Here is a 24,986-nt window from a genome sequence, read left to right as displayed (position 1 = left end):
ACTCCTCGAGCTGATCGCAGCGATGGCGGTTGAGACCCCCAAACTTTTAGTTATGGGGGACTTCAACCTGCCATCGATGGGAGAAGCATCCGAGGTGGTTCGGGAGTTCATGGCTTCCATGACAGCCATGGACCTGACTCAATTAATTCAGGGTCCCACGCACGAGGGAGGCCACACGCTGGATCTTGTTTTTGTCTCTGGCCAGTGGATGAGTGATCTGGGAATAGGGGACTTAGCTATTACTCCCCTGTCATGGTCAGACCACTCACTTCTCCGACTTGACTTCCCTGGTGCTACCCCCCGCTGCGGGGAGGCGGAACCAGAATGTCCTAGATGGTTCCACCCCAGGCGCCTGATGGAACCGGATAGGTTCCAGACGGAGCTTGGGCCACCTCCTGTAGACCTGACCCGCCCCCGGATGGAGGACCTGGTAGCTGCATGGAATAATGCGGCCGCCGGGGCCTTAGACCGGGTGGCGCCTTTGCGGCCTCTCCTGCGGCAATGAACCACCCTGGCCCCTTGGTTTACCGAGGAGCTAAGGGTGATGAAACGCCACAAGAGACGCCTAGAGAGCCGATGGAGATCCTCCTCCGTGTAATGTTTAATTGTATAATATGTGCTTTTTTAATTTATTGTACACCGCCCCGAGTCCCTTCGTGGAGAGGGAGCGGCTAACAAATCTAATAATAAATAAATAAATAATAAATAAATAAATAAATAAAAATAAAGAAAGAAAGAAAGAAAGAAAGAATGAATGAATGAATGAATGAATGAATAAATAATAAATAAATAAATAAATAAATAAATAAATAAATAATAAATAAATAAATAAATAAATAAATAAATAAATAATAAATAATAAATAAATAAATAAATAAATAATAAATAAATAAATAATAAATAATAAATAAATAAATAAATAAATAAATAAATAATAAATAAATAAAAAATTAATACATACATACATACATACATACATACATACATACATACAGTGATTGTGGCTTATACCAGTTCATTGATTTGAGTTATGACTGTACCGGTAGTCTCAACTAGTCAGTTAGCAACTGTTCAACGTTATAAAGGACCTGGGTGTAATTATGACCTGGTTTTGAAATTCCAATGGCATTTGGAAATGCAACTGCATTTACAGCTGTTTGCAGTGTTCCATGGTCATGTGATCATGTTTTTTAATGGTTTTGGGTGAAAAGTGGTAGTTGCTTCCCTTTTTTTGGGAAAACCAGCCTATAATAAAACATCTATTCACTTAACAATTGTAATATTTACTAAACAAGGGTACCACAAGAAATCATAAAATCAAGTCAGTATACATTCAGCCACATCCACCTAACAACCACAGTGATTCAAGATTGACTCAGAGGTGTGTGTGTGTGTTTTGTATGTGTGTTATGTGCATGGTGCATGATGACTGCCTGGACAAATCCCTGTATTTTCTTAAAAGCAGGGTGACTATGTGTGTGTATACACACACACTGTGTATGAGATAAACTGAGGATAGCAAGGAGAGTTGATTCTTAACCCAATAACCATTAGAAATCCTCATTCAAAAAACAAGTTTGATGTGATTGTTATTGCTGGAATGTTCTGTGATAATGTTTATAATTGGAAGGCTACACTGTACAATAGGGGTGTCAAGCTCAAGGTCTGTGGGCCAGATCCAGCACGCAAAGTGGTTAGATCTGGCCCGTGGTGCCACCCTGGAAATAGTGAAAGACCACGGCCAACTGAATGCTGATCTGCAAACTGATGGCAGCCTTCCAGGCCAGACTGCAACCAGCCTTAGATCCGGGGTGCTGCCCCACCCCCTGGATATGTGCACAGGAGACAGCAAGCACGCATGGGGTCCGGGGTCCCTGGGGACTGCATTCTGAGCGCTTCCCTTTCACCCAGGACACAAGCCCTCATGAACTTGCCACCTCCTGTGTGCACGCCCAGGGGACTGGGATCAAGGCAGTGGCACAGATCTAAGGCTGGTCGCAGTCTGGCCCAAATGGCCACCACCAGGTTGCAGATCAGTGCCGCGGCCGCACCAGCATCTCCATGCCCTGCTTGCCGGCCTTTCACTGGGACATGATTGCATGCGATTTCTGGCATTGTGGGGGGATGAGGTGGAAGCAGAACTGCCCTTTCAGCATCAGGCTTGCCATCGGAAAAGGTCTCTGTTCAGGGCATGGGACGGCAAGGGGGGAGATCCCCCGTGTGCGCACACTTACAAACAAACATGTATGCAAGTCTGGGAGAAGTGAGCTGAGAGCCACACAGAGGCCCATCAGGCACAGAGGGAACGATGGTGAAGGGATCAAAATGGGATGTCTCTGCCTGGAGCCTCTGGCAGCTATGTTGTTCCCTCTGTGCCCTGCAGCCCTTACAGGGCTGCAGAGGGAATGACAGAGCTGCCAGAAGCATTCCCCCCTTGCAGCCCCATGCCCTGAACAGAGACCTTTTGTGATTGGCAGGCTGAAAACTAACAAAAGCTGTTTTTCTGGAGTGCTTGTTTCTTTTTCTCACCTATTACCACTTCAGTGGCATGTACTCAAGGTATTGTGGACTACAAATCCCCCCCCCAAACCTGTCACCAATTGCATTGCACCCTTCCCCCCCCCAGCTCTCACCACCAGCCCTGGGGAACACTGCAAGAAGCTCCCATCCCAGCTTCTCTTTTATGTTCTTTTCCTCCCCAATGTCACAACATGGGGCTGAAAGAGGAGAGATCCCTGTGCATGCAAATGTACACACACAAACAAGTGTGCGGGTCTGGGAGAGTTGAGAGCCACATAGAGGCCCATCAGGCACAGAGACAATGAGAGGGAGGAGGGGTCAAAATGGGAAGCCTCTGTCCAGAGCTTCTGGCAGCTTAAAAAAAAGAAAGAAAGCAGGGAAAGAAGGAGGGGAGGGAGGGAGGGAGAAAGAAAGGCAGGGAGGGTGGGAGGAAGGAAGGAAGGAAGGAAGGAAGGAAGGAAGGAAGGAAGGAAGGAAGGAAGGAAATTATAATGCGAGGGAGGGAGGGTTTGAGGAAAGTCCTGCCTTAGCACTTGGTCATGAGCAGCCATGCTGCCTTTTTGCCATCCCCTTGTCCCCTCTTCCTGACCTTTTCTGGTGGTCTCCCATCCTATCGCTGAGGATGCTTTGGTTACAAAGCCAGATCTCCTCTCATGGAGAAGGCATAGGCCTCCTTCTGAACCACACACTTTGCTCTCCTGCACACAGCATGAGCAACCTGGGCAAGGAGAGTGAGCACAGCAGCAGCAGCCTTGAGGAGGTAAGCGCAGTTGGGCAGCCCCTTGGGGAAGGTTGTGCAGGGCTGGGCACTTGCCCTCAACTACCCAGGGCTCCATGCAGCCTGCAGGGCCATTCAGGGATCCTCCAAGTGGCCTGAGAGGGATGGCAAGGCTCCTCTGATGGACAAGGGTTTGGTCTGCTCTCGCTTTCCTCTGCAGGAGGATTGGATCCCCATTATACAAGAAGAAAATGTATACTTGCACAGAAGATCAGGGACAAGAACATGAAAATATTTTTGAAAATGTTTGGGTAAAAATAAAAGAGTCAGACTTGCATATGGGATTTCAGAAAAGTGGATTTTGAAGAACTTGGGTGAAGATGTCCGACCCCTCGTCCTTCCAGTCGACCAAGTACTGAAAACGTCCCTTTAGCCATCTCAAGTCTCGGATCTAGGCCACTTTGTGCGGTAGTCGTGTCTCCACCTCACGCGATGAGGGCTGGGAGGGAGAGGGTTGGTGGAGAGGTCAAGCCGACCGCTCAGGGATCAGGAGCAAGCGATGGAACACCAGGTGCACTCGCATCGAGCGTGGTAGGGTCAGGCGATAGGGCACCGGGTTGATGACGGCCTCCATAGGGAATGGCCCAAGATACCAGTGGTCCAACTTCTTAGCCGGCCGGTTTGGTTTTTTGTTTTGTTTGTTTTTATTGGATTTATATGCCGCCCTTCTCCCAAAGGACTCAGGGCGGCGTACAACATTAAAAAACACACATCCCAAAAGTTAAAAAGAAATTAAATATATATCCAAAAAAACAAATCGAATTTATGGAACAATACATTTAAAAAATGAGTTAAAAGTAACAGGCCAGGCCGGCTTGCTGGAAAAGCCAACTTTTTAGGGCGCGTCGGAAGGACCGGAGGTCAGGGATTATGCAAAGCTCCTGGGGCAGCTCATTCCAGAGGGAAGACGCTCCCACAGAGAAGGTCATAATTAATACCTTGAATCGCACCCGGAAAACAACCGGCAACCAGTGCAGGCCGCCTAAAAGGGGTGTAACATGGGAGCACCTAGGGGTGCTCTTCAAGGGCAGCCCCATGTAGAGAGTATTGCAGTAGTCCAGGCGAGAAAGGACGAGGGCATGAGTGACTGTGCACAGAGCATACCGATCCAGGAAGGGGCGCAACTGACGTACCAGGCGAACCTGGTAAAAGGCCCCCCTGGTCACGGCCATCACGTGTTCTTCTAAACTAAGCTGCGTATCCAGGAGGACTCCCAGATTGCGAGCCTTCTCTGAGGGGACTAAAATTTCTCCCCCTATCACCAAAGATGGAACAAGGTGCACAAATCGGGATGACGGAAACCACAGCCACTCAGTCTTGGAGGGATTGAGCTTGAGCCTGTTCTTCCCCATCCAGATCCGCACAACCTCCAGGCATCGGGACATCACGTCGAGGGCATCGTTTGGGTGGTTTGGGATATCATCAGCATATTGATGATATCGTACCCCAAAACTACAGATGATCTCGCCCAGCGGTTTCATATATATGTTGAACCGGAGGGGTGAGAGAACCGACCCCTGGGGCACCCCACAAGTGACGCGCCTAGGGGTCGATCTCTGCCCTCCAGTCAACACAAACTGTGACCGATCCGACAGGTAGGAGGAGAACCACTGTAAAACGGTGCCCCCCACTCCCAACCCCCCGAATCATCGCAGTAGGATACCATGGTCGATGGTATCGAAAGCCACCAAGAGGTCTAATAGGACCAGGACAGAGGAGCAGCCCCTGTCCTGGGCCCACCAGAGATCATCGACCAACGCGACCAATGCTGTTCCTGGGCCTGAAACCCGACTGAAACGGATCCAGGTAGACAGCTTCATCCAGGTACTGGGGAAGCTGACGTGTTACCACACTCTCGACAACCTTTGCTACAAGGCGAAGGTTGGAGACCGGACGATAGTTGGCTAAAGAAGCTGGGTCCAGGGAAGGCTTCTTAAGGAGGGGCCTCACCAGCGCCTCCTTCAAGGCAGTGGGAAAGAACCCCTCTCTCAATAAAGCATTGGTAATTGCCTGCAGCCAGCCTCGTGTCACCTCCCGGGAAGCCGAAACTAACCAAGAGGGAGACGGGTCCAGCACACAAGTGACAGCACTGAGTCTCCCCATAATCCTGTCCATGCCTTCCGGGGTCACAGGGTCAAACTCATCCCAGATTGTCTCCTCAAGATTCATCCCCGTCGAATCTACCCAGTCAGAGTCCAAGCCTGTCCGGATCTGAGCGATTTTATCCTGCAGATACTGAACAAATTCTTCAGCCCTACCCTGCAAGGGGTCTTCCCCAGTTCCTTGGTTAAGTAAGGAGCGTGTCACCCTAATCAGGGCGGCTGGGCAGTTATCTGCGGATGCGATAAGAGTGGAAAAATGTTGCCGCTTTGCCGCTTCTATCGCCACTAAGTAGGATTTAATATGAATTCTTACTAGTGTTCAATCAGATTCGGACCAGCTGGCCCTCCAGCCACTCTCTAGACGTCTTTTCCGGCATTTCATCTCCCGGAGCAGTAAACCAGGGAGCCACCCAGGATCGACACCGGGTCAGAGGCCGCAGAGGCACAACGCGATCCAAGGCCCCAGCGGCCGCCCTATTCCAGGTTTCCACTAGGGCTTCGGTTGAGCAAGGGATTCAGGAAAAGTCCCAAGCTCCATCAGGAACCTTTCGGGGTCAGAACATGCGATCGCTCTTAAACAGCAAACCCGTGTCCTCCGAACATCATTTGGCCCTCAGCCCCCACCATATCTGCCTCTCCCACAAACAGTAGACATGGTGAACCCCCAATGGAATGGCTTAATGACTCCCCCGGAATCCCAACCCTTCCCAACCCTTCCTAGCCCTCCCAACCCGCGCCCATTAGTTAGCTCTGGCCTGTGCCCTGGCAGACTCCCCCCAAGCCTGTCTGAGCCATCCAAATCAATCCCATCCCCCCCTTAAAAATTGGTTTCAAAGCCCCTGTAAAAAATCCTTACGAAGGCTCTTCTTCGCATGCCACCTCTCGGGATCCCAAGATCCATCATTAAGGAAGCGTCTTGAGAGGTCAGAAGGCCAAAGGGGGAGTTCCCGGAGGGAATAAAGTTCTGTCGCATAGAGGAGAGTGTGGCATCAACCAAACGGGATGACATCATGGGGAGATGGAACGAGGAGATGACATGTCCACGGGGGGGGGGGGGGGGCAGCCGGCAGTGTTGAAGGGGGTAGCAGTAAGCTTATGTCCATCATAAAAATAGTCGGTGTTGGGGACAATATGTAAGGGTAACGGACAGCTGTCCAAAATCGCAGCAGATGCTAGCTTGCGAGGTGGTGAAGCGGCCAGTGATGGCGGCAACGAGGACAGCGGCAGCATCGGTAGCTGCTCCAACTCCGACTCCAACAGCTAAGCTCCGCCAATGCCAGCCACACTCACATCCATCGCCAGGGCCGCACTCCGTTGACCCAGTCCATAATATCACAGGAGGGGGGGCCAAATGGCCAAATGGCACAGTACGGTGGTCCAGGCAATGGTGGTAATACCGGGGGGAGGGCATAACGAAGCCCCCCCTCCAACCGCGCCTACGCCAACTCCTGAAGCCATCTTCCGCTGGCGTTAGTATCCATGCCAGCTGCCTCAGCCCCTCCCCACTGATCTAATTTATCATGTTCATAAGGGAGGGGGGGAGCAGCCAGGATAAAACCACGGCTTGGGGAGTGGTAGCTGTAGAGACCCCAGACCGGGCGTCCCGCCCCACCGCCTACCATACCCACACCGGCTGCAGAGACCCCAGACCAGGTGTTCCGCCACAGCTGCTGACCACACCCACGGCAGCAGCAGCCGACGCTCTCCATTCTCCTTTCACCGCTAACCGCCCCATTTCACTCCCGATGTTCCGGCTATAAGGCAGGACATCGCAGCTCAAGGGTATCCCCGAGTCCCAGGAAGTTCTCATACCTGGAACTGGAACCAACGATGGAATAGGGTACCCCTGCAAGCCCCAAGAAGGACAACCATCTCCCCGAAGCTCTCCTCAAACGCGACAGGACACCATCTTGGGCATGCGTAGTAGAAGGGGCAAGGGAGGGAAGATGCTGCGTGGAGAGCCACATGCGATCTCCCACAGCCAACTCCGGCACCGCACCTCGAGACTTATCTGCCACCTTTTTGTAGTCCTCCTTTGCCTGATTCAGATAGCGGCGCACCACTTAGTGACCCGCCTGGAGCTCAGAGAGGAAGTCCTGCGCTGCGGGGACTGGGGAGTCCACTGGGGTGAGAGGGAAAAAGCAAGGGTGATACCCGACATTAGCCATGAAGGGCGTCGTCCATGTGGAAGTATACTGCGAGTTGTTAAACGCGAACTCCGCCACGGCCAGGTACTCCGGCCAGTTGTTGTGCTGCTGATTCACAAAGCAGCGCAGGTACTGTTCAAGGCTCCCAATCACCGCCTCCGTCCCCCCATTGGTTTCGGGATGGTGCGCCGAGGACAAACAAACCTGGACATCAGCCCCTTCCAAAATTGGGCCGTGAATTGCGTCCCACGGTCCGACACGACCCGGTCGGGTAGGCCGTGCAGCTGGAAGACATGCTGGATGAACATGCGGGCAGTGGCGCGGGCTGTCGGCAATCTCTGACGGGATGAAATGCGCCATCTTGGTGAGCATGTCCACCACCACGAGGACCGTGGTAAAACCTGAAGATGGAGGCAGCTCTGTCAGGAAGTCCATGGATACGGCTCCCCAGGGTCTGTCTGGGGTTGGCAATGGCTGCAACAAGCCAGGAGGAGCTCCTGTCGCTGACTTGGCCTGTCGACACTGCACACACGACGTGACGTAAATCTGCACATCGTGTCATAAGCGGGGCCACCAGAAAGTACAGAAGACCAGATTCAAAGTCTTGAAAAGGCCAAAATGACCTGCCGCTGGATTGTCATCACACTGAGAGAGAACAAGTCCACAGAGAGGCCCTGTGGGCACATAGAGCCAGTCCCGGTATCTCAAAAGGTCATCGCCGAAAGTCCACGGGGAAGCCGGCCCTACCTCTGCTCTCTGTTGCTCTACCCACTCATCGCCCCGCTGCGCATCCCGTATCAGAGACCGTAAGTCCACAGGCTCGTGAACTGCAGCGAAGGATTTGATGGGTAGAACAGTCCGGGGTGGAAGCGAGTCTGCAGGGTCAGAGTACTCCGGTTTCCTGTACAGGGCATCCGCCCTTTGGTTTTGCACACTAGGAATGTAAGTCACTTTGAAGTTGAACCGGGCAAAGAACAGAGATCACCGGATCTGGCGCTGGTTCAATTTGCGCGCCGTTGTCAGAAACTCTAAATTCCTATGGTCCTTCCGGACCTCGACTTGATGTCTCGCCCCCTCCAGGTGATGCCTCCAGGCCTCAAATGCCACCTTGATAGCCAGCAACTCCTTCTCCCAGATGGTGTAATTGCGCTCGGAAGGATTGAGTTTCCGTGAGTAATAAGCGCAAGGGAAAAGAGTACCATCAGGGGCGTGAGCCTGCAGTAATACCGCACCCACTGCGATGTCAGACGTGTCCACCTCCACACAAATGGACGATGGGGATCAGGGTGCTTCAGGATTGGCTCCTTCATAAAGGCATGCTTCAGGATCACGAACGCCTGTTGCTCCGTGGGTCCCCAGCAAAACAGCACTTTCTTTTGCAGGAGCTGAGTGAGGGGTGCGGTCAAGAAAGCAAAGCTGGGGATTAAGGTCCAGTAATAGTTGGCAAACCCGAGGAGTCTCTGAACATCCTTCATACATCAAGGGGGTTGCCAACTGCGTAACGCCTCCACCTTGCCCGGCTGCATCGCAATTCCCTCAGGGGAGATACGATGCCCCAGGAACTCGATAGTAGTCTGCCAGAACTGACACTTCTCCAGCTTTGCGAACAAACGATGCTCTCGGAGTCATTGCAAAGACCAGGCGCAAATGTTGTTGATGATCCTTCCAGGACATCGAGTAGATCAAGATGTCATCCAGGTAAATGACGCCAAACTGATCCAAGAGGTCCCGGAAGATATCATTTATGAAGTGTTAGAAGACTGCTGGGGCATTGGTCAACCCAAACGGCATGACCGTGTACTCGAAATATCCGTACCGGGTGCCAAAGGCTGTCTTCCATTCGTCCCCCGCCCTGATTCGGACCAGGTTATAAGCACCACGCAAGTCCAGTTTCGTGAACACCGTCGCCTCCCAGAGCCGCTCCAACAACTCAGGAATCAGGGGCAGTGGGTAACGGTTATGCACTGTGATGGAATTCAGGCAATGGTAATCGCAACAAAGTCTCAGATCCCTGTTCTTCTTTTTAACGAACAAAACTGGGGCAGACAGTGGCGAAGACGAGGGCTGGATAAAACCCCGGGTGAGGTTCTTGTCTAGAAAGTCCCACAATGCGGCCAACTCTGGCTCGGACATGGAATACCGGCGACCCGTAGGGAGCTTCGCATCAGATACCAGGTCAATGGGACAGTCATAAGGCCGGTGCGGCGGCAGTTGATCCGCCTCCTGCTTGCTAAAAACATCCGCGAACTCCGCTAAACTCGGCGGCATTGCCACCTTGGGCGAGCTGAGCACCTGGCCTGCAGATGTTACGGGTGTGATCGACACATTGCGTCCAGGACCAACTCCCTTGTCTCCTCCCCACTGCTCCAAGGCATGACGTCAGGAGCACACTCCCTTTGGCTTTCACCACTGTTCCATGCCTGAGGCGCCTCCTGGTGGCCAACCAGCCTCTCTGATCCCTGATCGGAATTGCAACCCTGTCCAGGGTCCTCCACATCTTCTAGAGCCGACTCAGCAGCTCCAACGGCTCCTGCTGGGCCACAACACAAAACTATTGCTCTCTCTCTTTTTGAGTTAGTTCTGGTTTTTTTTAAAACAATTTATAACTTCTAGCAGTATGTTCTGGTTATGGGTTACATCCTATAACATTTCAAAATAGCAATACTGTTGTACCTGCCCTCATGTACTAGGACTTCAAGTTCTCCCTGTTTGTTACCGAAACTCTGAGCATTAGTATATAGCGGGTGTCAGCCATGGAAGCTTACTTGGTGACTTTGGGATCATTGTTCCAATGAGGAAAAATGAAGGAGGAAGTGCTACTTAAGTCTATTTTCAAAAATCCCAGATTCCCAGAATTGGAGAGACAAGTCACTTCCGGTTTGCTCAGAGGGTCGTTTTAAGCGTTCCGAAGGCTTCAGGAACCGTCCGGAGGCTTCACTGATGCCTTTGGAGCACTCAAAACGACCTTCCGAGCAAACCGGAAGTGACTTCCGGTTTGCTCGGAGGGTCGTTTTAAGCGTTCCGAAGGCTTCAGGGACCGTCCGGAGGCTTCCCTGACGCCTTCGGAGCGCTCAAAATGACCCTCCGAGCAAACCCACAAGTCACTTCCGGTTTGCTCGGAGGATCGTTTTGAGCACTCCAAAGGCTTCAGGGACTGTCCAGCGGCTTCCCTGACGCCTCCGGAGGGCTTCCGGGGGGGCGGGGGAGGCTGTTTTCGCCCTCCCCAGGCTCCTATAAAGCCTCTGGAGCCTGGGGAGGGCGAAAAATGGCTTTAAAAAAGGGTGAACTCAGCTGGCCAGCCCGCGAATGCATGCTGGTCAGCTGACAGAGCAGCGCCTCGCGTGCCCTGACAAATGGCTCCGTGTGCCACCTGTGGCATGCGTGCCATAGGTTCGCCATCACTGTTCTAGATGTTTTCTGGGAGAAAGGTTTGAGAAAAGAGCTCAGCCTTGCTCACTACATAGCCATTTCTAACTTTTATGGTAATATTTAGAAAGTTATGAAACGTTTTTCCTCCAGTAATCTATTTTTTTCTCTTCTCATTTTTAGCTCCTGATACCTCATGTACGATTTACAATAGCTATAAACACCAAAGCTCGAGAGCAACTTATCTGTGAATATGGACTTTTTGACAAGGTAAGATTAGCTAGTTTGTTTAGAGGTTAAAGCTCCATGCTATAAACCAGAAGATCCATGAGTTCTAGTTGATATAAAGCTGGCAGGAATAGCTAACACCCTAGAAGATAACCTCAAGATCCAGAAGGATCTTGACAAACTTGAACACTGGACCCTATCTAACAAAATGAAATTAAATGTAGAGAAAAGTAAAGTCCTACACTTAGGTAAGAAAAAGCAAACGTATAGTACACATATACACTGGGTGAAACCAAGCTTAATAGCAGTGATTGTGAGAGGGATATTGGAGTCTTAATGGACAATCAGCTAAATATGAGTTGGCAGTGTGCAACGGCAGCCAAAAAAGCCAATGCAATACTAAGTTGCATTAACAGAGGGATACAATCAAGATCAGGTGAGGTACCAATACTACTCTATGAAGCCCAAGTAAGACCACACCGAGAGTACTGCATCAAGATTTGGTCATCACACTGTAAAAAAGATGTTGAGACGCTAGAAAAAGTGCAGAGGAGAGCAACCAGGATGATCAGGGGACTGGTGACTAAAACATATGAAGAATGGTTACAGAAGCTGGGCATGGCTAGTTTAGTGAAGAGAAGGAGCAGAGGAGACGTGATAGCAGTGTTACAATACTTGAGGGGTTGCCACAGAGAGGAGGGGGTCAAGCTATTTTCCAAAGCACCTGAAGCCCAGACAAGGAATAATGGATGGAAACTGACCAAGGAGAGATTCAACCTAGAAATAAGGAGGAACTTTCTGACAGTGAGAACAATCAACTAATGGAACAGCTTGCCTTCGGAAGTTGTGGGAGCTCCATCACTTGAGACTTTCAAGAAGAGATTGGACTGCCATTTGTCAGAAATGGTGTAGGGTCTCCTTCTTGAGCAGGGGATTGGACTAGATGACCTATAAGGGGTGGGTTCCTGCTGGCATTACTACCGGTTTGCATCTGAAAAACATTGCGGTATACCTTGCCAGAAGTCTTTCGTGTAGGTAATGTAGACTGTGGTCTTGGAATCTGAAGTTGTCTTAAAAGCACCATCCCTTAAGCCAGTAGTTTACTGCTAAAAGTTTCTGTTCCCTCATTGGATGTTGATCTTCCATTGGAAATACAAGTGAATACCATTTGTTCCCATAACTCCTTGGCTTTCAACATCAGCGAGAGTTTGTATGTCCTCTTCATTCTGTCTATCTATCCATAAATTCTTCCTTATTAATGTCTGCCACATCTTTCACTTTTTCTTTAAAATCTTCCAAAATACATTTAGTACATTAATTTACTGTCAATTTAATTATTGGTTTATCTCCCAATTCTTCAAAAAACATTTGAAATGTCTCAAGTGACATACATTTGTCATATTGTAAATTTCACCTTTCTTCTTCCTGCCTGGAACCTTAGTCCCTTCTACTGTCCCATTTCTATATTCTCATAGTCTTAAATTTATTTGTTGTTTTGTTTTCAACTTTCAGTCAATTGTCTCATTCATAATAAACAATTTGTGTTCCCATGGAAATACTCTCCATTAAACCAAGACTTAAAAAGAAGATAAAGGTAATGGGAAATAAACCTTAACATACTGATTAATAAATGAAGATACATTCAGTTTTCAAGATTTTGTAACCCTTTTTCATTTTAACAAATCTACGTCTCCTAATCTATGGGAATCTTGCTTTCATCACTGTGAGCTTCTTTAAGGAATTTGACAACAGTTGAAGCTTCTTCATACATACTGTTTCATTCTACAGCAACTGGCTTTGTCACTTTGTAATGATATAGATCAACAATGCTTCTAGCTTTATGATGCCCAGGCAAAACTATTGCATCTGCTCCTTCATAGACCACTAAATTATATTAAATGACACTCCCTCACTCAATCCCTATTTTCTGACTGCTTTAAATGTCACATTATGAAATTTGAAAAAGCTTCAGGAGGACTATTAATCCCCCCTGAACCTCAACAAAACATCCTAACTGGTGGACACCAATTTTGGCTTCCCTATTTTCATATATTATTAGAACTGGATAGCAGCTATAATTGCCCTTATTTCCTACAGAAGAGGAAAAAACCCACCCATTAAATACAAATACTTCTTGTTTTTTTCTGTAGTGTAAAGAGTGTGTAAGGTTTTTTTGGAAAATGTGGGGAAGTTGAATGGCTAAGCCTTTAATATGAAAACAAGCCTGTATGGAAGCTAGAGCAGCACACATAAAGATCATTGCATCCTTCTGTGTGACCTCCTAATCTTAGGAATGTGGGGTCTTTCTCAACTATGTTTTTCTTAATGACCTATATTATTTGTTTTGGTTGCTAAAGGCAAATGCCACTGGAGGTGGTGGGCATGTGCAAATGGTCCAGCGAGCAATGAAACATCTTACCTACAGCTCTCTCTGCTTTTCTGAAGAAATCAAGTCAAGACATATGGAAAGCCATGAGGATATTCCATACTACTACTATCGGGATGATGGAGTAAAAGTATGGGATGCAATCAAAAGGTAAAAAGTTGAAATAATACTTGGTTAAGATTTTCATTTTATTAAGTTTTTAGATAGCAGTAATATAAATAATGAAGCATAGTTGGAAAAGATGAGTTTATATAGGTCATTCTTTGTTTAGCCAATACCTGTGTATTCTGCTTGTCTTCTACTTTAGATAATTTCAAATTATTGCAAGGATGGATGCTATATTTCTGCAAGCTATGGTAACCAAACAGCCATCTAAGTATAGATCGCAAATAGTCAAATGCTCAGATTTCTGGATGGGATGTCATCACTCCAGACAGACACGATATGCAATCTGAGAATCGTCCTGCACATCTGTCTCTAAAGAAGGGGCAAATGGCAGCTGTGGCTAAGAGAGCTTTTGTACACTTTGAAGTGTGTGTAAGTTGGTCTTATTCCTGGACCGGGATGTCCTGCTCATGACCTCATCATCTCCAGAATATTGCAATGGGCTGTATATGAGGCTGTGCTTGAAGAATTAAAGAAGCTTTAACTTGTGCACAATGTAGCAACGCAGTTAATGGCACCAATTATTCAGGGCATGTAACATCACTGCCCTGCCAGCTGCATTGGCTTTCACTGTATTTCCAAATGTAATTCATGGTGGTGGTTGTTATCTTTAAAGATCTTCATGGCTTGTGATTAGGTTAGTTATTGGACCATGTTCCCCAATTATCTTTACCTTTCATTTACAGGCAGGAGGGTAATGCTATGGATAATGTCAGCTAAGAAGGGTTGACTGGTGGGACCCAGAAGGGGAGTTCTTTGGACCACTGTCTATCTCAGATTAGATTGATCAGGTTCTTGCTGGCCTTTCATAAGACCTTACAAATTTAATTTTAGGACCCAGTCTAGAGTCCTTGGATATGTGACAAACCTTATTTTTTTCGCTGAATTGATATTTGAAGGATGCCTGACTGCTGTGTGTTTTAGTTTTTATATTTTATATTTTACCATTTTATTTGTAAGTTGTTTAGAGATGTATGTGCGATGGGTGGCTATATAAATTGAATAAGAAATATACCACATCTAGTTTTCATAAGCCAAATGAAACATCAGTACCAAGGGAGAAAGGGGATGCTTGACAGAAAACAGCCTACATTCCTTATGTTCCTTTACTTTGTATCTAGTTAACAATAGATCAGTAAAATCTGTGAAAGTGTATTGAAGATAGAAAATGAGTTCTGCTAATTTTATCAGTGAATCATGTTTTTAAAAAGCTATTCTGGTGTTGCATTTACCATCATGCATTCCTTTCCAAGAAATTAATATTCACTAATTGCTTTCAATTCTCTTTGCGAATTGCTAATTAAAAAATACACAATCACAAAAAGCCTGATGTCAGCCTCTGTTTTGCTATTTGCTTTCAGCTGCCATTGAAACAGGAAGGGGGGGGCTGGTATTTGGGAGGGGAAGCTTTAGTACAGGAGAGATTGAAAACAGGGAGTTTTGGTCTCACCGTCTACTAAGCATGCTGGAGATTAGCGCTTGGTGTCGGTCAAGGCCAACCGTCCTACATACCTATCTGATGATGCTCCTTGAAGATGGAACTCACATGATACCTAAACGATTTACAGATTGGACAGTGGGATGAGAGTTACCAAGGGGAGGGGGTTGGTCACATATTGATATGTATGATTTCGCGTGGTTTTGCCTCAGATCTTGCTTTGCTTAGCTGCTATCTTTTATAACCAGCAAAAGTACTCTTAATTCCGCAAAATGGAGTTAAGTGGTTTCTTTCTTGGTTGCTGAGGGAGGCCGGTTCGACACCTAATTTATGCACAAAATATAGGAAGCAAACTCAGGTAGAAGCCCAGAGGAATCAATCTGATTCAAAATAAGACTTCAAAAGGTGAAAAAACCCTCAGTCAGATTTCTTGTTATAATGCTTTCAATATGCTTTTCAGTCAACTTTGCATGCAGATGTAACAAGCAATACTAGACCCGTTTAAGCACATATAGTATATGCCATGAATGAAAGATACCAAACCCTAAACAGGAACAGATGAGAATGTAACAACTTTTTCAGTCTCTCCTTCCTCACCCCTCCCACCAGATGTACTCTAAAATGGGAATGACAATGCACCTTCTGTTTATTGATTTTAAGACTTGTTAATGCACTGAGGCTGGGTAGGCATGGCTGGGTGATCCCAGTATGGAGGGTGGGTGTGGCTGGCTTAATGCTTCTCACTTGGCGTGGCTGACTTTGTACAGCCACGTGGGCATAGATGGGTAGGGTGGGTGCAGCCAGCTTGGCCTGCTGTCTCGGTTGTAAGGGTTCCAAATAGCAGAGTCCAAGGCAAAGTATTTCTCAAAGTTCCAATTTATTAAGGGAGCCATGCTGGCACATCTGGGAAAACATCAGAAAGTTGAAGATCTTGCCCCCACACCCACAACTCCATCACATGGTCAATCTCCCACTACCATGCTTGGCAGTTCCACCCATCCAGTTCTGGTCAGGTACAGAGGTGCAGAGACAAAGGATGACCTTGGCTTTCTAGAAAGAATTTTGTTATGGCTACATAGTATGTAACTCCTTACAATCCCCCCTCCCATTTTCCCACATAGAAAATGCATAGTAGAATAATAGAAAGTGTGTCAGGCCAAATATCCAAAATAAAAAGTGCCTGCAGGCCTGACAGGCGGCCTCAGAAAGAAAAGTGTATCCTGAAAGAATAAGTGGGGGTTAATATAAGCATAACTAATAACCTCTACTCCCGCCAGGGGGCCCCTTTGGCTTATCGGGAAATTCATCATGGAATTGTTTCACTAACATATCAGCTTTTACATTCCAACTTTTCACTCATGTAGCTTCAGACAAAGGATACTCCTTCCAATGCACTAAATATTGCAAACGACCTCTATACAATCTAGAATCTAAAATTTTCTTCACTTCATAGTGAGTTTCTCCTTATATCACTACTGGAGGAGGGGGAGGCTGGGTCAATGGCCTTAGGTTGGACCCAAGCATAGGTTTCAGCAAACTACAATGAAAGAATGGGTGAATTTTCCCTAGAATTCTGGGCAGATTGAGCCGAACCATAACTGGGTTAATTATTTTTACTATTGGGAAGAGACCTAAAAATTTGGCCCTAATTTCTTGCTAGGCATCCTTAACCTTATGTATTTGGTAGACAAGAAAACTTTATCCCCCACACGGAAAGGGGGTTGGTGTTTATCTTGTTCTCTTCTGCTGCCTCTGCCAGAGCTTCATTCATATTCTCTCACCCCTTTTTAAGAGCATCCATCCATTCAGTCAGAGACATGGAGGAGGGGGGCTCTCTAGGCAGTTCAGGCATGGGAACAAATTCCATGCTGCTGGTGACTTGAAAAGGAGTTAATCCAGTGTTGCTGTGGACAGCGTTGTTATATGCGACTTCGGCAAAAGATAGCAAGTCTGACAAGTTATCTTGCTAGTAATCCACATAAAAACAGATGTATTGTTCCAGCATTGCATTTTTGCATTCCGCTGCTCTGTTCATGCTCGGATGGAAAGCCAAGCTAAGTCCCTGCATGGACCCAATGGACCTCAGGAACTCCCTCCAGAACTTGGTGGTGAATTGAACTCTATGGTCAGAGATGACTCTCCTGGGTACTCCATGTAGGCAGGAAATGTGTTTGACAAACATCACTAGTTTCTTTACAGACGGTAAGCCTGAGCAAGTGATGAAATGAGCTTGCTTGGAAAACAAGTCGATGACTGTCCAAATAACTTTATTTCTACCGCTGTCTGGGAGCTTTACGATGAAATCCATTGTGATCTCTTCCCATGGTTGGCTAGGTTTAGCCACCTGCTGAAGTAATCCAGGGGGTTTGCCTGGCCGGGTTTTCATGGTTGCGCAAGTGGCACAGCTCTTCACGTAATCTTTTACTTCTGCTTTTATCTTGGCCACCAAAATTGATGTCTCGCAAGATGGAGCGTTTTTAGGAATCCAAAGTGACCTCCCAATTTTGCATCATGGCTTCGCTGTAGTACTTCCAACTGCAAGTTAGCAGAAACGTACAGTTTGGATCCTTTCCAGGCTAAGACATCTCTCATGGTCAGGATATCTTTATTGTCATCGAGCCAGGGGTCAGTTGGCAACACCAATTTCATTGCTGCGGTCAGCTTGTCCTGGCTGAGAATAGCCTGGCCCAGCCTCTGGTGGTGACTTGAGCCCTCTTTTGGTTGGGGGGAATGATGGGGTGAATAACTTCTTCCCTCTTACTGTCATACTGTGGTTTCCTCGATAAGGCATCCGCCAGCAAGTTCTTCCCAGCAGGGATGTGCTTCACTTCTAATTTAAATCTTCTGAAGTATTTTTTTTTAAGAATTTTATTGGTTTTTAAACATTTATGGGAAAAGGTAAAGGGATGCATAGAAAATTTTGGCAGCTCCCACGCTAGTGGTAGAAATCCCTCCAGATTTCACAATTTTTACAATATTAAAAACAACGTATAAAAGATAAGCAAAAAACAGAATCTTATTCTAAATTGTATCAACCATGTGTTCAATCATTTTTCCTTTGTCACTTTCTAGTATATCAACAATTACAAATATTTCAAATACTTTTATTTTTGTGACCTGAGCCTTTTCGATATTGCTCCTTCCTCCCTGTCCCCAGGTGAAGCCACAGCCCCCCCTCCTTCATATCTTGTACCTTGCTACCCTTTTCACTACTTTCCCTGTGTTCGTCTTCTAGGAGAGAGAAATATTTTTTAATGAAGGATTCAGCCTCCTGCACTGTATTAATGCTGATTCTATTTCCCTCCCAAAAGATCAACATTCCCTCTGGCAATAACCATCTAAACCAAACTTCTTTATTGTATAATTTCTTCGATAAGGAGAAATACTTCCTCCTTCTTTCTCTTATCTTTTTCAGAATTTGCTTAAGAATGGTGATTTCTTCATTTTTATATTTTAGTGGTCCCTCCCTTTGGGCCCCAAGCACCTCATCCCTTGTGGTCCTCCTGAGAAATTTAACATGTACCTCCCTTGGAGCATTATGACTTCTAGCACAGTGTTTTTCAACCACTGTTCCGAGATGTTGCCTGGTGTGCCGTGGGAAAAATTGAAAAATTCGAAAGATTAAAAAAAAAAAACCAGGAGGACCGGAGCAGGAGGAGACGGAGTAAATATAAAAGTAATAATAAAAGTAAGGGCTCGCCTCTTGCACACGGGCGTTTCGATCAGATCCGCCTGGCGGGGACGAGAAGCGAGGAGGCAGAAAAATAAACGGAGGCTAAGGAGCTTCCCCCCCGCCTCCTCCCAGCAAAAATCTAACCGGGGAGCCGGGCGGGCAGTAGCAAATTAGTTGATCACGCCGCGTGATCAGGCAATTTGCTACTGCCTGCCGACTCCCTGATAAGATTTTTTTTTGGGGGGGAGAAGCTCCTTGCCTCCGTCTCTTTTTCTCCCTCCTCGCTTCTTGGGGCTCCACCAATGGGGGAGCAAGGCCCGCCCAGCGCCAGGCTTTGGGCTAACACAGAGGTCTGCAAAGGTGGCTGTTTTAAGACTGGTGGACTTCAACTCTCAGAATTCTGGGAGTTGAAGTCCACCACTCTTAAGATCCAATTTTGCAGATCCCTGCCTGGGCTAATATGATTGACGCCCTAGGTGGACTTCAACTCTCAGAATTCTGGGAGTTGAAGTCCACCAGTCTTAAGAGCCAATTTTGCAGATCCCTGCTTGGGCTAATATGATTGACGCCCTTGGTGGACTTCAACTCTCAGAATTCTGGGAGTTGAAGTCCACCAGTCTTAAAAGCCAATTTTGCAAATCCCTGCCTGGGCAAATATGATTGATGCCCTTGGTGGACTTCAACTCTCAGAATTCTGGGAGTTGAAGTCCACCAGTCTTAAGAGCCAATTTTGCAGATCCCTGCCTGGGCTAACATGATTGATGCCCTTGGTGGACTTCAACTCTCAGAATTCTGAGAGTTGAAGTCCACCAGTCTTAAGAGCCAATTTTGCAGATCCCTGCCTGGGCTAATATGATTGATGCCCTTGGTGGACTTCAACTCTCAGAATTCTGGGAGTTGAAGTCCACCAGTCTTAAGAGCCAATTTTGCAGATCCCTGCCTGGACTAATATGATTGATGCCCTTGGTGGACTATAAAAACAAAATACAGAGAAAGACTGAGAGCTATTGACGAAGAGCTACGTGTGTGTCTTTCTTCAATTCCAGCCAGAATATCAGCTTTGTGTTCAGCCAAACAGGCCCGGGTTGCGCACTGAATAAAGTATTTTATAATTTTTCATATTTCTCTTTACTTACTATTTCGTAATAAAGTAATTATAAAATACTTTCTTTGTGTTTATTTGATTCCTATTCAAGAGAATTACTTTATATATAGTCAATATAGGCACAGAGTTAAATTTTTTAACATTTTCTAATGGTGGTGTGCCTCGTGATTTTTTTCATGAAACAAGTGTGCCTTTGCCCAAAAAAGGTCGAAAAACACTGTTCTAGCATATGCTGAATTAATCCTGCAAACCAGATCCATATCCCTCCACAGCTGTTCTTTGTCTCTCTTAATGTATTCTGCTAAAATTGTACTCATAATATCCTTAAGGTCTTCATTTTCTGTCTCTGGTAGATTCTGGAATCTGAGAAAAAAAGGCATTCTTTAAAATTCTATTTTTGCCATAAAGTTTTTTAGGTCTACATTTTCCTTCCGGATTGCCTTAACCTCCTCCTCCAGCCCAGCCGCTCCCTCCTCCAACACCACAATTCTCTGTTTCTTTTCTTAAATATGATGCTTAACATCTCTGAGTTCATCTTTGAGATCTGTCACCTCTTTTTTCAACTCATTTTGACCCCTCATAATTTCTTGAAACATTTGGGTAACAGATAGCTCTTTGGGGCTCTCTCCAGACCCTTCTTCTTGTAACAATGAAGTAATTTTCGTTTGCTGCATGCTTGGACTGGAGGTGGCAGACGCAGGAGCCGAAAATGACTTGCCCGTTGGTGGTTTCTTAGGCCCCATTTGTCTAAGTTCAGAGATGTATATAAGTCTTTTACAAAGAAAATGGCGTCAGCGGACTGCGCAGCTGTGCCAGTCCAAGGAGGCAGGCAAATCCGAAAGCGAAGAGTTAATTCTCCTTCACAGTTCCGAGGCACACCAGAAAGGGGAAAGTCGAATACTCAAAGTCCAGAAAGACCACGTAATGGGGGGTCCCGGTCTCCCTCAGAGAGGGTAATAAAACAATACCAGAGGGTTTTTTTCCCCGAAGGTAGTTTCAAAAGGCAGACTTCATTTGTAAGTGCAAAAACAAAGACGGAAGGGGACCATCTTGGCTCCTCTTTTCACAGGGAGAAGAACAGAGATCTCCATAAAGTTTTTTTTAAAAAAGACAGCTCAGCAATCATCTCTTGCAGTTGTGATAGCGATCTTTCTCACATAGTTAGTTCAAGTGACGAGTCAGCCTTTGTTCTCTCGCCATTCCAATAGAGAGAGAGATAGTTCGAATGCCGCTTAATCCGAGGGGTGGGTAAAGAGAAGAAACACCCCCCTCTAATCTTCAGTTTCAAATAAGTTGAATACGAATTTACAGTAGTCTGCTGCTTATCCTTTAATGACGATTAAGGATATCAGGATGGCTCCCCCACCACCAGCATTCAGCCGCTCTTCCTTGGATAAACTCCTTCCTCCCGGAGCCCATTCGGCGAAAGGGCAGACAGCCCGAAGCTGTCCCAACCCCCCCCTCCACTCCCCAGCTCCTAGGTGAGGCTGAAAACACCCCCGCCAGCTTCCGCCGCTTCCGGGGGGTTTCAGCGAGCCGCCCTTCGGCAGGAGACCCCTCCAAGGCCCCCTGTACTCCTTACAGAGCCAACCGAGGAGACGAGCGGCGGACAGCACATCCGTCGGCAGCAGGAACCGGAAGTGATCTCCAAATCTTCTGAAGTATTGTGCCCAGCGAACTTGCTTTGGAGACAGTTTCCGGGGGCTTTTTAGGGCTTTGAGGTTTTTATGATTAGTCCGGACCTCGAATGGCATGTTCCTCCCCTCTAGGAAATGTCTCCAGGTGAGTAATGCCCACTGGACCACATAGGCTTCTTTCTCCCAAATGGCCCACCTTCTTTCCATGGCGGTGAGGCTTTTGGAGACATACACACATGGCAAGAGTTGTTCCTCTTTGTTCTTTTGCAACAGCACTGCTGCTACAGCCACATCACTGGCATCTGCTTGGATTATGAATTACTGTTCTGGGTCAGGGTGTTTCATAATGGGCTCTTGGGCAAAGAGCCATTTTAATTTTTCAAATGCTTTTTGACAGTCTATTGTCCACCCAATAGGTTGATTTGGCTTTGATTTTGTTGGGGATGGCCCTGTTTTTAACAGTTCAGTCAAGGGCAGGGCAACTTCTGCAAAAGTCAGGATGAATTGTCGATAGAAGTTAGCATATCCCAGGAAACTTTGTAGCTGTTTGCTGATACGTGGGGGTAGCCAGTCTAGCACTGCTTTCACTTTCCTTAGGTCCATGTCTATCTCCTCACTGGAGATATGATAGCCAAGTTAATCCAGTAATGTTTTGTGGAATTCCCACTTTGATAGTTCAGATTAGAGCTTGGCGGCTAGAAGTTTTTTCAGGACCTGCCACACCAGCTTTACATGCTCTTCTAGGGTCTCAGAAAAGATGAGAATGTCATCAAAGTAAATGAGCATCTCGTTAATGAATTGCATGAAGACTGCAGGGGCCCCTTGTAACCCAAATGGCATGACTTGAATTGGAAACTGCCAAGGGGGCAGTTAAAGGCAGTCTTTCATTCATCTCCCTCTCTGATACATATGCAGTAATATGCCTCTCTCAAGTCCAGTTTGGTGAATACTTTGCCTTTAGCCAAGTGGTTCAACATGTCTTTCATGAGGGGGAGGGGAGAGGTGTTTTTTATGGAAACACCGTTGATTCCCCAGAAGTCAACGCAGAGCCTCCCCCCCCCATCTTTCTTCTCTTTGAAAAGCATAGGGGCTGCTACTTCTGAATTGGCTGGTTGGATAATGCCCCGCTTCAAATTGGTATCGATGTATTTCCTTCATTCCGCCATCTCTTTAGGAGCCATGGAATACATTTTTTGCGTCAGTTGGGTTTCCCCAGGCATGAACTCTATCGCGCAATCGGTGGATCGGTGAGGGGGGAGATAATTGCAATCTTCCTCACTGAAAACCTCTTCCAGATCTCAGTATTCTTTTGGTATTTTCTGGATGCCTGGAAATTTAGTATCTGCTGCAGGGGCTGCAGGCTCTGGACGTTCTGCTTTAAGGGGTTCGATGGTTGCTTTCTGGCTTTAAGGGGGGGGTAGCAGGCCAATGCCTAGAGTCAAACACCGTCCTCCAACTTTATAGTAGGTACCCATTTGTCCAACCATGCAAGCCCCAAGATGATTGATTCATTCATTTTTGGTGCTATGATGAATCTGAGAAGTTCATACTGCCGCCCTATCTGCAACTTCACCAAGTTGGTCATTAGCTTGGCGGGGCCCCTCCAATTAGCATCCCGTCCACTTGCTCAAACAGAATGGGATTGGCTAAAGGACATGTCCGTATGCCCAGCTGCTTCACGATGGACATGCTGATTAAGTACCAGGTTCAGCCCGTGTCCACAACTGCTTCAACTTCCCCTTCTACTCCCATCTTGGGCACTATGAGTTTGGCTTTGATGGCAAAGGGGTGGATGGGTGCACTTACCATCGGGTCGTCTTTGCTGCTTTTTTCCTCCTCTGAACTGGTTTCCCTATCTGGTGGAGTCTCCATCTCCCCAGGTTGGGGATCGGATCCTTCGTTTGTTGGGTGAGATGACTCTTTTTGGGTGGTTTTTGTGGGCCTTTTTCTTCTCCCACTGATGGCTTGGTTGCGAGCTTGAGGGATTGGGGCCGGAGCCAAGCATTTTGAAGCTCTGTGTCCATCTTGATCACACCGGTAACTTTTTATTGCTCCCATAGACTTGGGCGAGGCATTTCTGCTTTCTTTGTTTGTGTTCGGTGGCCCAAAGGTCTTCTAGCTGGCTTTTCAGCAGTGGGCTTTCGATGGGGGTTAAGGTCGTAATCCAGGATGTCTGTGGTAGTATACCAATTCTGGATCTGTTCTGGCACCTCCCCTTATGCTGCATGCCTTTCTCAGTTGGGGTCTAGAGCATCTTGTGTGCATGAGTCGTTCTGGCCAGTCCCTTAGTTTTCTGGCCGCCCTTCTAAACTCCCAAACTAATTCTTCACAGGACGGCCAGTCTGCCGCAATCCTTGGATGTACTCTTCTGCTTCCACTTGTTGGGCCATATTGCTAAATCAAATTCGCATCAGGTGAACGAACCTGTCTGTATCTTTTAATTCAGTAGCCATCTTGTTGTGGAGCTTCGCTACCCATTCGATCGCTCCCTCTTCATTCATTCTGTTAGTTATCACTGAAATCAGCTCTTGGTCGGAAGGGTATTGATCCCCAAATTGATCAATATGCGCCCAGACTCAATTTAGGAAGTAGGCTAGCTTCCCAGGGGTCCCATCAAACGTTGCCTGAAATCGAGGGGTTCGGGAGCCAGCAGTGCTGGTGCCTGGATTTGTGCAGGTGGTTGGATGGGTGCTTGGGGCTGAAGCCCCCCTTGTGGCGCTACTCCCTGTGGCTGCGGTTGGACAGGAACCTGTTGGGGCATTGCGGCTTGGGGCTGCCATGTGGTGGCAGTTGGGCTGGAACCTGTTGAGGGGTCACTCCTTGGGGTTGCCCTGGGCCAGTTATCTGAAACAGTGCCATCTGCTAAGGAGGCGTCCACTGACATTGCGCCCATCCATGGCCCGGGAAAAAGGCCCACTCCGGTGGGACTTGACTTGCAGGCTGCAAGCCAAACATCGGTGACTGGCTAGGGAGCAAAATCCACTACCCCCTCTGCTGCTGGCTGAGTTGACTTCCCCATCCCAGTTGATGGGCTGTCTGTGCCCCAGGGTGAAGGGGTGCTGCCGTTGGTCTTATTCCAGCGGCGAGGTTTTGGGCTAACCCATTTTTCACTGTATGGAAGGAGTATAAATCCCCACTCCATTGCGTTGTGGAGTCTCAATCCAAGAAGGTGAAAACGTTGGCTGGTCCATCTGGGTGGTAAGACAAAGGCTGATTACTCACATTAAGCTGTCCAAATTGGTTTGGGAGGCCAGCCAGAGACTGACTGCATGACGGTGGCTGGAATCCCCAATCATCGGAGCGCCCGGTTGGTGTCTGCTTTGGTTCTCTCCACTTGTGGGTCGAGGCTGATCCTGCACCCATATGTGGCACCAATAGCAACACCTTAGGGGAAGTAAATCCTGTGGCTTCATCTTGCAGAGTTAGGTCCGATTGCGAGGG

At 47.3% G+C, this 24,986-nt stretch overlaps 1 protein-coding gene across 1 annotated transcript in view; it reads left to right on the top strand.

Annotated features, from left to right (window-relative positions):
• ALOX5 (arachidonate 5-lipoxygenase) overlaps window positions 1–24,986 on the top strand; it is a 298,340-nt gene that overhangs the window by 193,293 nt on the left and 80,061 nt on the right. Inside the window, exons 9-10 of the mRNA XM_081949557.1 lie at window positions 11,097–11,183; window positions 13,499–13,677. Coding sequence (XP_081805683.1) covers window positions 11,097–11,183; window positions 13,499–13,677 — 266 coding nt within the window. The remainder of the gene's footprint in view (window positions 1–11,096; window positions 11,184–13,498; window positions 13,678–24,986) is intronic.

Source organism: Natrix helvetica, assembly GCF_964273705.1.
Source record: "Natrix helvetica genome assembly, chromosome: 3".
Classification (NCBI taxonomy): domain Eukaryota; kingdom Metazoa; phylum Chordata; class Lepidosauria; order Squamata; family Natricidae; genus Natrix; species Natrix helvetica.
Note: the sequence above shows the minus strand (reverse complement) of the source record. Positions and strands in the feature narration are given on the sequence as shown.